Source organism: Eptesicus fuscus, chromosome 22 (genome assembly GCF_027574615.1).
Source record: "Eptesicus fuscus isolate TK198812 chromosome 22, DD_ASM_mEF_20220401, whole genome shotgun sequence".
Classification (NCBI taxonomy): Eukaryota; Metazoa; Chordata; class Mammalia; order Chiroptera; family Vespertilionidae; genus Eptesicus; species Eptesicus fuscus.
In genome coordinates this window covers 14,604,522-14,619,384 of record NC_072494.1, presented here as the reverse complement: position 1 = coordinate 14,619,384, position 14,863 = coordinate 14,604,522, and the positions used below count along the sequence as shown (strand labels likewise).

The 14,863-nt window shown below is 55.3% G+C and overlaps 2 protein-coding genes across 6 annotated transcripts; both read left to right on the top strand.

Annotated features, from left to right (window-relative positions):
• Positions 1–2,615: 2,615 nt before the first annotated feature.
• S100A14 (S100 calcium binding protein A14) lies at positions 2,616–5,275 on the top strand. Of its 4 annotated transcripts, none has more exons than XM_054711642.1 (4): positions 2,616–2,686; positions 3,617–3,728; positions 4,165–4,311; positions 4,523–5,275. In XM_054711642.1, the coding sequence occupies exons 2-4, from the start codon at positions 3,699–3,701 to the stop codon at positions 4,658–4,660; spliced, it is 315 nt and encodes a 104-aa protein (XP_054567617.1). In that variant the 5' UTR covers positions 2,616–2,686; positions 3,617–3,698; the 3' UTR covers positions 4,661–5,275. The 4 variants fall into 4 exon arrangements, with proteins under 4 accessions (XP_054567617.1, XP_008154010.1, XP_054567616.1 ...); XM_008155788.3 differs by lacking the exon at positions 2,616–2,686 and adding an exon at positions 3,186–3,257; XM_054711641.1 differs by lacking the exon at positions 2,616–2,686 and adding an exon at positions 3,343–3,374.
• Positions 5,276–6,298: 1,023 nt separating this feature from the next.
• Positions 6,299–12,681, top strand: S100A16 (S100 calcium binding protein A16). 2 transcript variants are annotated; one of them, XM_054711553.1, is made up of 4 exons: positions 6,299–6,459; positions 10,761–10,905; positions 11,572–11,747; positions 11,975–12,681. In XM_054711553.1, exons 3-4 carry the CDS (start codon positions 11,595–11,597, stop codon positions 12,131–12,133), a joined length of 312 nt encoding a protein of 103 aa, XP_054567528.1. In that variant the 5' UTR covers positions 6,299–6,459; positions 10,761–10,905; positions 11,572–11,594; the 3' UTR covers positions 12,134–12,681. The 2 variants fall into 2 exon arrangements, with proteins under 2 accessions (XP_054567528.1, XP_008154011.1); XM_008155789.3 differs by lacking the exon at positions 10,761–10,905 and having other exon boundaries at positions 6,300–6,459.
• The last annotated feature ends 2,182 nt before the right edge of the window (positions 12,682–14,863 follow it).

The following is a 14,863-nucleotide window of genomic DNA, read 5'->3' as shown; positions in this document are numbered from 1 at the left end:
GTGCCTCCTAGGACTCGGGGGCATGGTCTTGGCCCCCATGCTTCTTATTCTGGGGTTTGTGTCATTGGATGATAATGGTAGTAGTGAATATGCTGAGGGCTTGCCATGTGCCAGGCACCGTGCTAAAGGTTTTCTTGCATTATCTTAGTTACTTCTCACAGCCCTTTGAGGTCGGTTCTATTTGTAAGTCCTGTTTTAAAGAGGAAGAACCAGATTTTAGAGAGGTGAAGCCATGAAGTCATGAACAGGTGGAACCGGATTGGAATTCCAGAGCCTCTGATGCACTGGCATCCTCTCTGGATGGGTGCTTGAAACGCTGGGCCCTCCCTCCCCTCCCTGCTCCCTCCAGAGCAGGGGTGAAGCACAAGGGTGGACACAAGGTTCTGGTTCGAGGACTGGAGGTGCTGCAGGAAGCAGAACATTAGAGCACCGTGGGGCCCCCTCTCTCTGTCCTTGGCTTGAGTGGCATGTGGCTTGCACTGCCCGCCACCAGAGGGAGCAGGGGTGGGGCAGCCCAGTGGGTGCGGACTTGCAGGGGCTGGTACTGCACTACCATCAGGTGTCCATTTGGGGCAGCTGTTTCTGCAGAGGCACATGCACATTTCCTACCTCGCACCACGAAAGGGTCCTAGATAGAGACCCAAGTGCCTCCAAACGGAGAGGGACCCCCAGACTGGGACTGCCAGGGCTCATTTGTCTGTGAGGTACCCCAGAGGGGCTCCCACACTGGAGGGCTCTCCCACAGTGAGATCCTAGGAGGGATCTCCAGAAAGTTCCTCGGAGGGACCCTGGCTGAGGCACTTTTGGAGAAGCCCTCAGATGGAGAGACGTTCAGAGGGTCTCCAGAATGATGCCTCTCGGAGGAACTTTCAGAATGAGACACTCTTGGAAGGGCCTCATTGGGGCACTGACAGATGCCTTTCACCGAGGCCACAAGCACAGCGGAGGACTAGAAGGGGCCTTAGAGGGCCATTGGAGAGGTCCCCTAAAAATAAAAGGACAGAGTGAGGCGACAGGCTCCTATTGGAGATCCAGAAGAATCATTCTTTTGGGAGCACTGATTTAGGCAGAAACCCAGATAATGTTCTGATTAAGAGGTGAGGGGTATTTATGAGAAAGGGAAGGGGGATAATTACAGGTGGAGAGAAGGAAGGATTTACTTACATACTTATTTTTATTGATTTGAAAGAGAGAGAGGAAGGGAGAGAGAAACATTGATTTGTCGTTCCATTTATTTATACATTGATTTGTCATTCCATTTATTTATTCATTCATTGGTTGATTCTTGTATGTGCCCTGAAGGGGATCGAACCCACAATGTGGTGTATTAGGAACATGCTCTAACCCAGTGGTCGGCAAACTCATTAGTCAACAGAGCCAAATATCAACAGTACAACGACTGAAATTTCTTTTGAGAGCCGAAAACCGACTTCTGCGCATGGGCCACGAAGTTTCAATCGCACTGTATGTGCGCGCCTGCACGTGGTATTTTGTGGAAGAGCCACACTCAAGGGGCCAAAGAGCCGCATGTGGCTCGCGAGCCGCAATTTGCCGACCACTGCTCTAACTAACTGAACTACCTGGCTAGAGTGATGAAGGAAATTTATTTTTAATCTTTATTGTTGGAAGTATTACATATATCCCCCCCTTTACCCCCATTGACCCCTTCTAGCCCACTCCGTTCCCCACCCCCCAGGAATTTTTAGTGGAGTTAATAAGCTAAGGAAGGAATTTCTATAGGTGCAGTAAACTAACACAGTGATGCTAATTCTGAGGAATGTGTTCAATTGTCCGTCTGCTTTCTTGTTATCTTTGCAAACAGTTGTTTGGGATAGTGCTGTTAGGCCCAGTCCAAAGGTTACTTTGTCCACTTTTAAGAGGTTTGAAGAGTAAGATAAACAAGGCAGTTCCTCTGGAACGGCACCCTGGACTCTATTAAAAAAAAGTTTTTACTGATTTCAGAGAGAGGAAGGGAGAGGGAAAGTTTTTACTGATTTCAGAGAGAGGAAGGGAGAGACAGAAACATCTCTCCACTGCCTCCTGCACACCTCCTACTGGGTATGGAGCCTGCAATCCATCTGACATGTGTCCTGACCCGGAGTCGGGCCTGCGACCTCCAGGTGCATGGGACGATGTTCAACCAACTGAGCTACACCGGCCAGGCACCCTGGACTCCATTTTAAAGTAGTTCCACTTATATAATTATTTTTACAGGAGGTTTGCTCTGATCTCAGAATTTAGGAAAGGAGCCCAGGAGCTTTGACTCTGGGCCCCACCCCATCCTTGCACTGACCACCTGCCCTTCTCCCTTCCTCCTCCCCATCAGGTGAGGACAGCCTTTGGGGTTGGGCTGAGTCCTCGGATCTGCTCCCTGGGATGCATCCTCAGTACTGGGTTGTGTGTGTGTGTGTGTGTGTGTGTGTGTGTGTGTGTGTGGTTGCTGTGGAGCCGCTGAGGTAGGAAAGGCATGAGGGACGGAGGAGCAGGCAGCCCAACCAGTTTGGAGAGGTCCTTAGCTGCCAGGTAACTCATCCGGGCCTTGCACATGTGCACGCTGGTAGAGGGGAGCTGAAGGGAAGTCAGGACAGCACCAAGGCTGCCCCTCTCTGGCTCCTCCTTCCTGATCTGGTCCTCATTCATCTCTCTGCCACCAGGACGGAGGAAGCTGGGGTCTGGGATCTGGCAGGTTTGATCCAAACTGGCCCTGGTGTGTGTGTGTGTGTGTGTGTGTGTGTGTGTGTGACATCAAAGTACAGAGAGGTCCCAGAAGACCTCTCAACCCACGTGTCTCTCATTCCCTCTGTGCTGCAAACCCTGCTTTCATCAGCCTCCACTCCTGGTTATTAGCTCAGGGCCCCTTCACTTCCCGGCCCTCCAGCCCCTCCAGGTCTTTCCTCCCAAGCTCGACCCTATAGTGTTTCCAAGCCCTCCTCCTCTCCTTTCCCTACTGCTCTTCCCCTATCTTTTCCCCGGGACCCTGCCTCCTGGTCTGGGGCCAGGGGCAAGCAGACCCAGCCCTCTGTGGCTCCCTCTTCCTGGCAGAGATGGGGGCGGGCTCTGGAGCTCTGGCCAATGGAGGGTGGAGCCCACACAGCTGGCTCATAGCCCTGGCAGCTGCAATTGCAGGGGTGGCTTAGGGATGAGGCCCAGCCCCCTGCCTCGCTTCCCTTCCCCCTGTCTCCCCTCCCTTCCCCCAGGTATAAGAGCTGAGCTCAGGTTAGCTGGCTCATCCTGTCCTGTCTCAGAGGTGTCAGCAGGTAAGGAGACCCAGGGCTTTTCACCCCAAATGGGCTGCCCCCTGTCCAGAGGGCATGCTTAGACTATTCTACTCTAATCTGCCAGGGAAAGGGCCGGGGGCCAGGCCCTGGAGGCTGGTATGTGTGCCTGGAACAGAAGTGGGTGGTTGGAGGAAGAGGAAGGAGTAAAGCTAAGATGAGGTCCAAGGGATTCTCTCTAAATGGGGGGGAGGGGAGGGCTGGGAGTTGTCCTGCAGCCTGGGTGGGGATGGGGCCGTGTGTGGAGTTGATCCTGACCCCCTAGATGAGGCCAGAATATCTGGGGTGGAGCCAAAGGGGGTAGTTGAAAAAGAAATGCTGGGGTTTCCCCTCGCCTCTAGGTAGATCAGGAGCCATCGGCTCCTCCGGGGCAGGCTGTAGACGACACAACTCTCGAGCCAAGGACCAAGCACACCAGGCACCATGGGGCAGTGTCGGTCAGCCAATGCCGAGGTGGGCCCATTCACTCCCGGCCTGTCTCTCTGCTCCCAACGCCTCTCCTTTACCCTGAGGGTCTGTGTTCCCCCACTGGCTTCTGCCCTCTCGCCTTGGCCTTGGTCTATGAGACCTGACCCCCCTTTCTGGTGCCCACGCAGGGTGATGCAGTAGGAGGCCTCCCAGGAAGAGGATGCCTGGGCCACGTGCTGAGACCTGCCTTGCCTGGGGAGGGGGGGCTGTGGGGGCTGGGGAGGAACCCTTGTCCAACCTGTGGCTCAGGGCAGGGGCCAGTGGGGGTGAGGAGGGCTGGATGCTGGGCTCGGGAGTGGGCGGGACCTGTGTGCCTTCCAGTATCTTCTGCCCTGTTGGCCTGGCTAGGTTCCTGGGGAAAGCAGGGTGTCATAGGGTGGGGTGGAGCCTCCCTGATGTGGGTGACGTCCCTTACCCTCAGGATGCCCAGGAGTTCAGTGACGTGGAGAGGGCCATTGAGACCCTCATCAAGAACTTCCACCAGTACTCGGTGGAGGGTGGGAAGGAGACGCTGACACCCTCCGAGCTACAGAACCTGGTGACCCAGCAGCTGCCTCACCTGATGCCGGTACGGGGAGGGGGGTGACCCCACACCAGGCAGGACACTGACTTCCCAAGCGAATGCTCCAAGGCCCCACCACCCAGCCACAGCCCCTGGCACTAGCAACCCCGAGCCAGTCCTGGGGAGGCTCAAGTCTTGCTTTGGCCCCTGGGCAGGGTGTGGCAGGAAGAGGGGAAGGTGCTTGCCTGCTGAGCTGTTGTGTCTTTCCTCTCCTCAGAACAACTGTGGGCTGGAAGATAGAATCGCCAACCTGGGCAGCTGTAACAACTCTAAACTGGAGTTTGGAAGTTTCTGGGAGCTGATCGGAGAAGCAGCCAAGAGCGTGAAGCTGGAGAAGCCTGTCCGGGGGAGCTGAGAACCTTCCCCTGGGATTCTTGGGGGGGGGACGCTGGGGGAAGGAGACCTTAGAGACTGTGGGCCTGGAAATAAAACTCTCTTTACCGTCACCACACTGTCCCCCAGCCTGCACCTGTCTCACCTCTGCAAGGGTCAGGTTCATAGCGGCCCCTCCTGGGGTCCCTGGGAGCTCTGTGGAGCTAATGGGTCCAGGAATCCCCACCAGAGGGAGGCTCAGGGGGGCGGGTTGGGACCAGGGATGATGTGGAGGGGTAAGATGGTGTAAGGGCCACGCCATTTGGTAGTGGGTACTGGGCAGAGAGGAGCTGGACTTTGGGAAATGATTTGAAAGGGACTGGGAATAGGGCTGGATATCTGGTGTTAAAAAAGGTCTCTAAGAACGAGCTGTCTGTCCAATGCTTTATCTTCCTGCCTCCAGCGCTGCCCCAGCCTCCTCCCATGACTGTCCTTGGACTAGGCCAGGGGAAGTGGGGGAGCAGTGGGGAGGGGGAACAGGCTAAGAAGGGTGTGACCTTGGGGAGTGAGAACCAGCTGGGTGGTTGGGCATTTAAAGAATGATGGTTGTTTTGTATCATTTGATTAATAAAAAAAAAAAATGGAAAAAGTGAAAGATGTCTTGTGTCTGCATGCCTTCTTCCCAGGGTCCATGGGTGTGAGGTGGTTGGGGTGAATGGCAGAGCCATCAGGTGGCCCGGTCCATGTGGGGCTGCAGTGGTCGTCAGCAGAGGTGAATAGGGACCCACTTTACTCCATGGATTTGGGTTGAGGATGATGCCAGGCCCAAGAGGTGGGAGACCTGGTCCTCTGTGAGGGCCGAGTCCTCTTGGCCAGGGGCTGGCACTCTGACAGGAGAGGATATGAACCCGGGTGGGCTGGATGGAGCCTGGGTGACGAGCAAGGCAAATGTGGGGCTGATGGCCTCCGTGCGAATCTCTGGAAACGTGGGCCTGCGCTCAGTATCAGTCTCCTCATCTGTACCATGGGGGTACTGACAGTCCTTCCCTCAGAGGACGGTTAGGATCGTCTGCGGCATCATGTAAAGCACTTAGCAGAGAGCCTGGCACAGCGAGTGCCCGGGGAACTGTCAGAGTTGGTGAATGGGTCCCTCTGGTCTCCGCTGCTGCCTCCTTACGGGGATGTGGAGCTGGCCAGTTTCCTTGGCTTCCGTGGGGAAGGGCTAGAGGGTGTTTCCAGAGGAGTCATCCGCTACACAAGAGCAGTCCCAGGGGTGGGGGGCAGGAGAGGTCCTGGTGGGCTGACCTGGAGGCGGTAGCCCAGGTGCCTGCCTTCTGACTTGAGCACACAAATCAGGCATTCCTCCTGAAATCCCAAGGGCAAGGAAGTTTCTGTGGCCAGCCCAGCTGGCCTGGAATGCAAACTGAGCACGTCTGTTTGGAGCCCCTGAAACGGAGCTCCAGTGACCTAGGTGAGAAGGGCAGGTGACAGTCCTTCCCTTCCTCTCTCCACCTGGTCGGTTCTGTCAGGCCCTGCGGGGCTAGGAGGGTGGGGTTGACCGAATGCCAGCTATCACCGCTCCTTCTGGGGTGGGGTGGAGGGGTGTTAAAAAAGGTGTGTATCCCTTTAACGAGGGCCCAACCCCAGGGCCAAGTCAAGAGGGAGCTCAGTCACTACCTCCCCACTGAGCCAGCTCAGCCAGGCAGGGAAGGAGGGAGTGGGACACATTCTGGGAGTGCGGCGGGGAGGAGTCCTGGCTGGGCTAAGTGAGGGTTGCTGCTTGGCGGTGCCAGAGCCCAGGCCCCAGAGCCTTGCCGGAGAGGAGTTGAACCGAAGAGGCAGGTGAGCACCCCAGGCCCGTCCTGGGAGGTCGGGGACTGTCGGAGAGGCCCCCCGGGCTTTTGAGGCCGGGAGAAGGGGCTGTAAAGGGGCCTGAGGAGGGAGGGCCCTGCCAGAGACGGGGCTGGGAGGTTTCGTTAATTGTTAATTTTCCCAAAACGCTGGTTTGCGATTGGAGAGTTCTGGTGAGATTAGGGACTGGAGAGGCCCTCAGAGGAGCGTGTGGGGTGGTGAGACCCCCTCCCCAGCCCAGCAGCGGCCCGGGCTCCTCTCCAGCGGCGGGGTCACCGGGAAGGGTGTTTGGGAGCTTTGCCCGCAGCTGCTCCGATCCTTTCCGAACAGAAAAAGGGCAAATGCGTGCAGGTGGGGGTTGGGGATGGTCAGACCCTCGCTACCGGCCTCCCTGGCCTCCGGGAGCAGTGTCCTGGGAGAGGTAATGGGGTCCAGGGAGGGTCCAGGGAGCCTGAGAGCCTGAGCGGGGAGATAGGTGGCTTCTCTCCACCTTGGGACTCAGGAAGGTCCCCGGACGGACGCAGGCCCCGTTGTGCTCTCAGAGCTCTACCTTGGGAGGGCAGATGGGACATGGAGGAGCCTGGGTGACATCCCGGGGGCGCCTGGGAGCTCTGGGATGGGGGCCAGGAGTCTGGGCAGCTTCTCCTCCACCTCAGGACCAAGGCAGGTCCTGGCTTGACTGGCTTTGTTTGGTGGAGCCACCTGCACTGTGGGAGCATTCCCCTGCCCAGCCCTGTCCGGGCGGGGGTGAGGGCAGGGGTTCTGGGGGGAGGGAGCGCTGGGGGAGGGGGCTCAGCCTTTCCCTCTCCAGCTTACTCGTCCGGAAAAGAATTCAGAGGAGCAGGCTTCTCCTTCCAGCTTCATTCTCTAAAATCACAAGTGGGTGGAAGGTAGCTAGGTTACCCAAGTAGAGGGGGTCAGGAATGTCGGAGTTCCTCACTCTGTGTGTCCATGTGTGTGAATGAGATGCAGTGAGTCCTGTGAGGGTGGGGAAGGGCGAGGCAGGGGCACTTGGGTGAGGGAGTAGTCTCTGGAATTGGGAAAAGACCGTGAGAAGGCAGAGCAGAGAATGGGGCCATGGAGGCTGACGAGATTAGCTTGAAATAAATAGCCTTGCGAATAGAGCAAAGCATCACCAGCCCACTTCGGATTGCACCTTCCCTGTATATTGACGTGAATTAAGGAAATGCATGAACGAATGAGTGAATAAATGAATGAATGAGTCAATGAATGAATAAGCAAATGAATGGTGAATAAAAGAGTGAACAAATCTGAGGTAGATGGAAGGGACACGGAGCATGCCAAATTTAGGCTTGAGAGTGGGCTAGGCTCTAGGGAGGATGGTAACTAGGAGAGCTAGGAGTCCAGGTGTCAGTGGTGGTCACGGGGGTCTCTGGCCGGAGATAACCTCTGGCCCGAGACAGTACTCTGCGCCCTCAGTTCCTACCTTGCTTGTAGGAATGGATTCAAACAAGAGACAACTTTATGGCAGCAAAAGCAGGCCAGGATTTATCTGTAGGAAAGAAATACACTCAGATAGGACCTGAATGGGCAACTCAGCTGGGTGAAACCAAACCAAGAGCCCTAAGTGGGCAGCTCAGCTGGCTGAGACCAAATACCAGTATTCGGGAGGTTAGAGGATTCATACCTCTAGGCTGGAATGACCCTAGGCGAGGAGCAAGTCATTCCCTCCCTCATGTCTCCAAAGAAATGTATCTTTAAGCTACGAGGTTCCTTCATCTAGGACCTGGGTGTTATGCCATCGCTTAGAGTTAGACCATACCTTGGAGGCTCTGAATCTTTCCTGCTCACATAGGGGCCTGGTATCTCCATTGTCTGTTTTCAGTTTGTCATGTCTCATACTTATTTCCTCCAGGCCCCAGCTGCCTCTCCCCACCTCTCCCAGCTCATATCTTCCGCTCTGCTAACTCTAACACAGGGACATATCCCGACATTTGGGAACAATTTAAGACTCAAGAAGTGTGTGCAGAAGCTGGGAGGGGGAGGTGAATTTTGAAGAGTATGGTGGATGTTCAGGGCTCCAGGTGGAAGGGGATTAGAGAGTGGAAGAGATGGGGGATGGTTAGGAGGCATCTGGAGGGGTGGGGCCCAGAATCTGGGGGTGGAAGGGTGGGGCTGGAGTGGCTGAGACACATGGCATGGTGTCAGGGCAATTTATGCTTTTGGAGAAGTCATCAAGCTGGGCTGAGGTGAGTGGGGTTGGGGGTAGGGGCTTCTGGTTGCTCAACAATGAATCAGTCAAGGACAAGACAATGAGAACATGGTGGGAGGGTTGAGGGCCCCAGGTGAGGGGGTCCTTTGGAGAACCAGTGGCCGCTCCATTCCCACTTTTTGGGAAGGCTCTAATGGACATGTCTACCTCCCCCGAACTCTCAGGCCAGGATCTACCTGTAGCAAAGTCAATACAGGACCTACCTTCTGACAGAACAACATGTGGCCTGCCCTCACTGCCCCAATCTTGTGCCTGGGACCATCCAGCCTCCTTGGTGGGAGGATGGGGCAGGCAGGGAGGAGCAGGTGGCTGTGACATGGGTGTAGTGGCAGAGCCTGTCTCCCAGCCCCTAGGGGAGGGAGGAAGGGTGGAAGAGGGTGGAGACACCTGACTATCCCACTCTGACATTCTTCCTTCAGAAAGGCACTTATCCAGATGTATCTCCAGAGATGTCCATTTGACTTAAAAGAAGGGGAAGGTGTGGATGGGTGATGGGCAGACTATTGGGAGGTCTGGGAACCGAAATCCAGAGCTGCTAAAGCTCTCTGGGGCGATCGCACACCTGACAGCAGGTGGCTGATTGTCAACCAGGTGCTCACCTGGGTCCTGCCTACTTGGCTGCCAGAGGCCCAGTAGGGACTGGGGCCTGGTATCAAGGAAGGGCAGGAGGTTCCTCTAGTCAGAGAAACAAGACTCCAAGAAGACAGGTGGTGGGAGGGGTGGGCAGGCTTTGGGGAAAAGGGCAAGACATGCCACCCCCTAAACTGGATTTCTTTCCATTTCCTCTTCCTATTTGCCACAAAATTCCTCACTCAGGGAACAAGGTCTAGGATGGTTAAGGGTGGGGTATTCTCTGAACGCTCTTGCCACTCGCAAAGCTTGGTTGGGAGTGCAGTTGGCACCACCCTTGCTGAAATGGGATTCCTGCAGTGCTGGTTCCATCCTTCATCCTTTTGGTCACAGACCAGGGGAGATAAGGGAAGGATTCCTGGTCAGAGATGCCCCCGCCTGACCTCTCTCAACTCTCCTTCCTTCCTGCATCCTGGTCCAGTCTCCTTCTACCTTCCAAAAAAGCTTTGCAAAAACCAACAGACATTAGAAGAGTGGTCAGGGGCCTTTGTACAGCTGGTATCAGGGCTGGAAGGAAGCAGGGCATTTCTAGAACATCTTCCTTGAACAAAGCACTGGGCTGAGCAATACAGGCTAGAAGAGATGCAGAGATTAAAAAGCTTTAAGCCCTGGCTGGTGTGGCTCAGTTGGTTGGGCGTAGTCCCATGCACGGAAAGGTTGCTGGTTCGATTCCGGGTCAGGGCACATGCCCGGTCTTTCAGGCTTGATCCCTCCTTGGGGCGGGGTTGGGGGGGGGGTGGAGGGGGGAGAGGGCAGGCAGGGAGGGGAGGAGGGTAAGGTATGAGGCAGCCGATAGATGTCTGGCTCTCACATCAATTTGTTTCTCTCTCTCCCTCTACCTTCCTCTCTCTCTAAGGAATCAATAAAATATTTTTTTAAAAAAATAATAAAGCAGTGAGGTTGTCTATCCAGGATTTTAAAAAAATGGCCCCAAAGCCTCGTCCTTCTGTGCAGTTCAGAATACACAATGGCTGTGTGCCAGAAACACTCTCCTTGCTTCCAGGGATGTCTGGTGTCTGGGGAGATTACAAGACCCAGGAAAAGGCTGGAGCCATACCAGTTAGTGAGCCCAGGCCAATGCCAACTGAGAGTCTATGGGAGCCAGGGGAGGAGGGCATGGAGGGCAGGGGCCAGGGCAGGCTTCCCGTGGGCGGTGCAGTTCCAGTAGGCTTTAGCTAGGCAGAGAGGGCAGGGCAGTGGGCACAGAGGAAGACGGCCTTGGAGAGCAGGTGGGAGGGGCAGGGACTTGAACTGTGGATGCCCAGGCCCTTCCCTCACCAGGATCTGATGGGCAGGGTGGCTGCAGCGCCTTCCTGGGCTTGGGGGCGTGAGTGGAGGCTCATTGCCTGGGTTCACTTGGGGGGGGGGCACTGGGCATGGGCGGCGACTCAGAGTAGATCCGCCTGTCCCTTCATATCCTGTTATTCAGAAAGCTGTATCCGCTGGGAATGTGAGTGTCTTTTGTCCTGGTGTGAGGAGGTGACTGTGTGGCCTCTGGCTGGCTGGCCCGGCTGGCTGCAGCTCTGTCTCCAGCTGGGGCAGACCCGGCCTGGCTCCTCCTGGCTCCTCTTTAGGTAATCGGGTGAAGGGTCCTCGGGTCCTGTTGCATATTTTGGGGTGGGTATGAGGGAGGCTAGGCTAGTGGGGTGTGGCTGGGAGTCTGCAGAATGTCTGACTCAATGAATCCAGACATTGTCCTTTCCCAGGAGCGGCCATGGCCTGGGAGTCTGGACTCACTTTCCTGGCGCCGGGCCCGAATGGATGGCAGAGGGCCTAGGTCCTTGCCTCTGCTTTGTTGCCTGGGGCTGGGGTCTCAGCCAATCTTGGTGTCTTGGGAGGGGACTATGGCTCCTGCCCCGGCCATCTTGGCTCATCCTAGCAGTTCCTAGCTGTGTTTGCCCCCAGGGCGGAGGGCCTGGGTGAGACAGGTGTGCAGACGGTGGAGGGATGGGCACTTACTCTCTTCCCACGGGAGCCTCTTGCTCTCACTGGGACTCTGACAAGCCCAGTGCCTGGGGCTGGGGAAGGGCCGGGAGAACCTGTTAAGGCAGTTGAGCTGGGGAACACCTGGATTAGAACAGCCACATAGTACTCATTCCAGGGCTACCCCCTGTGCCTCCCTTTCCCTGCCTCCTCCTGGAGGACCTGTCAGCTAGGAGGACCCAGGGCCCAGGGTGTGTGTGGGGGAGGAGGTTTGGCCTGTGGGGTCTCTTCTCATCTGTGATTCTCATGGTGGCCAGGCCCCTCGAGGAGTGAGGCAGTGATGGCGGACTGCTACACAGAGCTGGAGAAGGCGGTTGTAGTTCTGGTGGAAAACTTCTACAAATACGTGTCTAAGTACAGCCTGGTCAAGAACAAGATCAGCAAGAGCAGCTTCCGAAAGATGCTTCAGCACGAGCTCAACCACATGCTGACGGTAAGGCCCCCACCCAAGGCCCCTGTCTCTCCCCAGCCCCCCCGAAGCCCTGTGTTCCCCAGTGCAGCCCCTGTTCTTTCAGAGTTACCCCACAAACCAGGGTCTTGACCCCGTCCAGGCCTCTGTCCTCTTGGGGTACCCAGGCCTGAGCCAGATCCTGGGCCTCTGCCTAAGGGGGCTCTGTGGGACTGCCACTCTCAGCATTGCTGACCCAGGTTCCTCCCCAGGACACGGGGAACCGAAAGGCTGCTGACAAGCTCATCCAGAACCTGGACGCCAACCACGATGGACGCATCAGCTTTGACGAGTACTGGACCTTGATAGGAGGCATCACCAGCCCCATCGCCAACCTCATCCGCGAGCAGGAGCAGCAGAGCAGCAGCTAAAGAACCCCCACCGTCCCCTCATGGCACTGCCCCAATGCCCGGCCCCTCATGCTCTTCCCAGCCTCCTGCCCACCCAGGCCCTGCCCTCACTTCTCCCTCCAGACCTTCTGTTGATCATTGCTGAACAGGGGGAGGGGGTGATGTCAGGGCCTCTTTGTGAGCATCTCAGTCTGGGGGTGCCTACCTCAGGGTCTCAGTCCCTGGAGCCAGCAGACGCTGGGCATCCAGGCCCTCAGTGCTGTTTGGGTAACCCAAGAGTTTCCTCAGTCCATCTACCCTGCCAACATCTGATGTTCCTGCCTAATTCTGAGTCTCTCTTGACCTCTGGGGGTCAGCTCGCTGCTCCAGGTCTTCCTGCTCCTGGCATAAGCACCAGAGACATCTCCCCTTCCCCTCAGCCCCTCAGCTGGGAAAAGACTTTCAGGTACTGCCCTCCAGTTAGCTGCCTCTGGGTCTGGGAAGAGATAAGCAGGGTTGAGCCTTCTCCCTCCTCCTCAGCCCCTGAAGCATGGCAATAAAGGCTGGATTTGAAATTTGTTTCCCCCTCACCCAGTCCCTTTGTGATGCTCATTAAAATCCTTCCGCACACGTCCTGGCCGGTGATTCCTGGTCAAAGGCGCGTACCTGGGTTGCAGGTGCCATCCCTGGCCCTGGTCAGGGCGTGTGCAGGAGGCAACCAATCGATGTGTTTCTCTCTCATGGATGTTTGTCTCTCTCTCTCTCTCTCTCTCCCTCCTCCCTCCTTTCTCCCCCTACCCTCTTCTTTCCACTCTCTGAAAATCAATGGAAAAAATATCACTGGGTGAGGATTAACAACAACAACAACAGAAACACACACAACACCAAACACCTTTCCACTCTTTGGAACCTTAGAAAGAAGTAGAGGTCCTAGATCCCAGCAGGTGCTGTCAGCCCTGGACCAGCAGATCCTTCCTTCCAGCTCCATGAAGTCCAAAGGCCGCATGTCACCAACTGGGGCCCTCCTAGCTCAGACTCAGACAGTGTGTCTCATCTAGTCCTTATTGCAATTCTAAGAGAGAAAGGCCATGACCCTTAGTTGCACTGGGGACCTGAATGTTCATCAACAGATTATTTATTTATTAATTAAAAAAATATATATATTGATTTCAGAGATGAAAGGAGAGAGAGAGATATATAGAAACATCAATGATGAGAAAGAATCATTGATCGGCTGCCTCCTGCACACCCCCGAATAGAGCCCGTAACCCGGGCATGTGCTCTGACCAGGAATCAAACCCTGATTCACAGGTCGACTCTCAACTACTGAGCCATGCTGGCCGGGCGAATATTAATATATTTAAATGGATAATGGAGAGCATTACACCATTGTGATGTTTAGATTTCATCAAGCACGAATTTAAAAGACTTGTTTTATTTAAAAAGCAACAATATTTAAAGCATTCCAGAATTTATACACTCTGCAAAGATTTAAACTTGTGACAAAAAATCTTAGCTGTCAACTTAAAATATATGTGAGTCAGTATATAATCCCTTCCCCACCCCCCCGCCCCCGCCCAATTCCTTCAGGAAGCACAGAGCAAACCCCATGAAGATAGACTATTGCTTTAGAGAGCAATAGGGTTATTGGGGACATAGGGTGGGCTACCTGGGGAAGCTGTGGAGGCGGGATGAGCTGAACTAGAATGGAAGCCGGAGGTGGGCAGATCAAATAGGGGAGAGAAAAGAGCCTTGGAGAACTGGACAGAGAATAGTCAGGAGCCAAAGCCTTGGTGTGGTGGAGGAGGCAGCTTCTCAAAGCCAAGGTGTGAGGGATGCCACGGGAAATACCAGAGGCACTTCCTGCCCCCTTTCGGATGACCAGCTCCTCATGTTCCAATCCTCCCCAGTGAATGTCTTAGAAGAGGGTGGTGGTGGTGGTGGGGTGTCGGGTGGGCCAGCCCCAGCCCTGTCCCTCAGGACCCAGCTCCTGCTTCCTTGAGAGAAGGGGCAATGCTCCCTTCAGTGCCCTGGTGCATGTCTGGAGTTCAGCACTTCCATCCTTCCAAGACTTTAGAACAGCTGGCAGGAAATGAGAAGGCGTGTGACCCCAGCTAGGGGCCTGTTTCTGGAAGATTTAAGCTCAAACCTAGAGTGCTGGGAGGACACTGAATTTTAGTGGAGGTCAGAAAATCTTAACAGCCGTCTGCGCTTGGGCTTCAGGGCCTAGAGCCAGATAGGCCCCAGAGGGACAAAAGCTGTCACTGCAGAGCCAGGCACTCGGCCTGAGGCCTCCCTGGGGAGTGGTAGGGCCAGAGAAGGGCAAGCCTTCCTCTCTTACCCACAAGTTCAGGGACGAGACAGGCTGAGCAAGGCCTGAGCAGAGTAGGGGAGGGAGGGTCAGAAGCAAGTCCTGCAGTCTATTGAGCAGGGTCCCTCTGTCTGCATCTTACCCTGGCCTGGCCTGGTATTTAAACCACTCGGGTCGGAGGTGGTGGCTGCCCAATAAATTGCGCCTGCCAAAGCCCTCTGTAGTCAGATCTGCCATTCTATAGGGTGAGAACCTGGCTTGTTTTGTCACATGAGGGTAAGAAAACCCAAACTACCCGTGTCAGCTTTTGACCTTCCTGTGCATTTTGGTTTTCCTTTCCATTTAGATTTGTAGTAATTCCTTTTGAAAACTGCTTGTCCCATGTTAAAAGTTTTACAAACGCTTTCTCATTCAAGTCTCATTTGGTCCTCCTGACAGCCCTGTGAAACAAGAATCGTGAC

Bases quoted from the DNA above. Each gene is read 5' to 3' on its own strand.
- S100A14 (XM_054711642.1), top strand. From the start codon at position 3,699: ATGGGGCAGTGTCGGTCAGCCAATGCCGAG. The intron at 3,729-4,164 runs GTGGGCCCATTC...CCTTACCCTCAG, and splicing joins GTCGGTCAGCCAATGCCGAG to GATGCCCAGGAGTTCAGTGA. The intron at 4,312-4,522 runs GTACGGGGAGGG...TCCTCTCCTCAG, and splicing joins AGCTGCCTCACCTGATGCCG to AACAACTGTGGGCTGGAAGA.
- S100A16 (XM_054711553.1), top strand. From the start codon at position 11,595: ATGGCGGACTGCTACACAGAGCTGGAGAAGGCGGTTGTAGTTCTGGTG. The intron at 11,748-11,974 runs GTAAGGCCCCCA...GTTCCTCCCCAG, and splicing joins AGCTCAACCACATGCTGACG to GACACGGGGAACCGAAAGGC.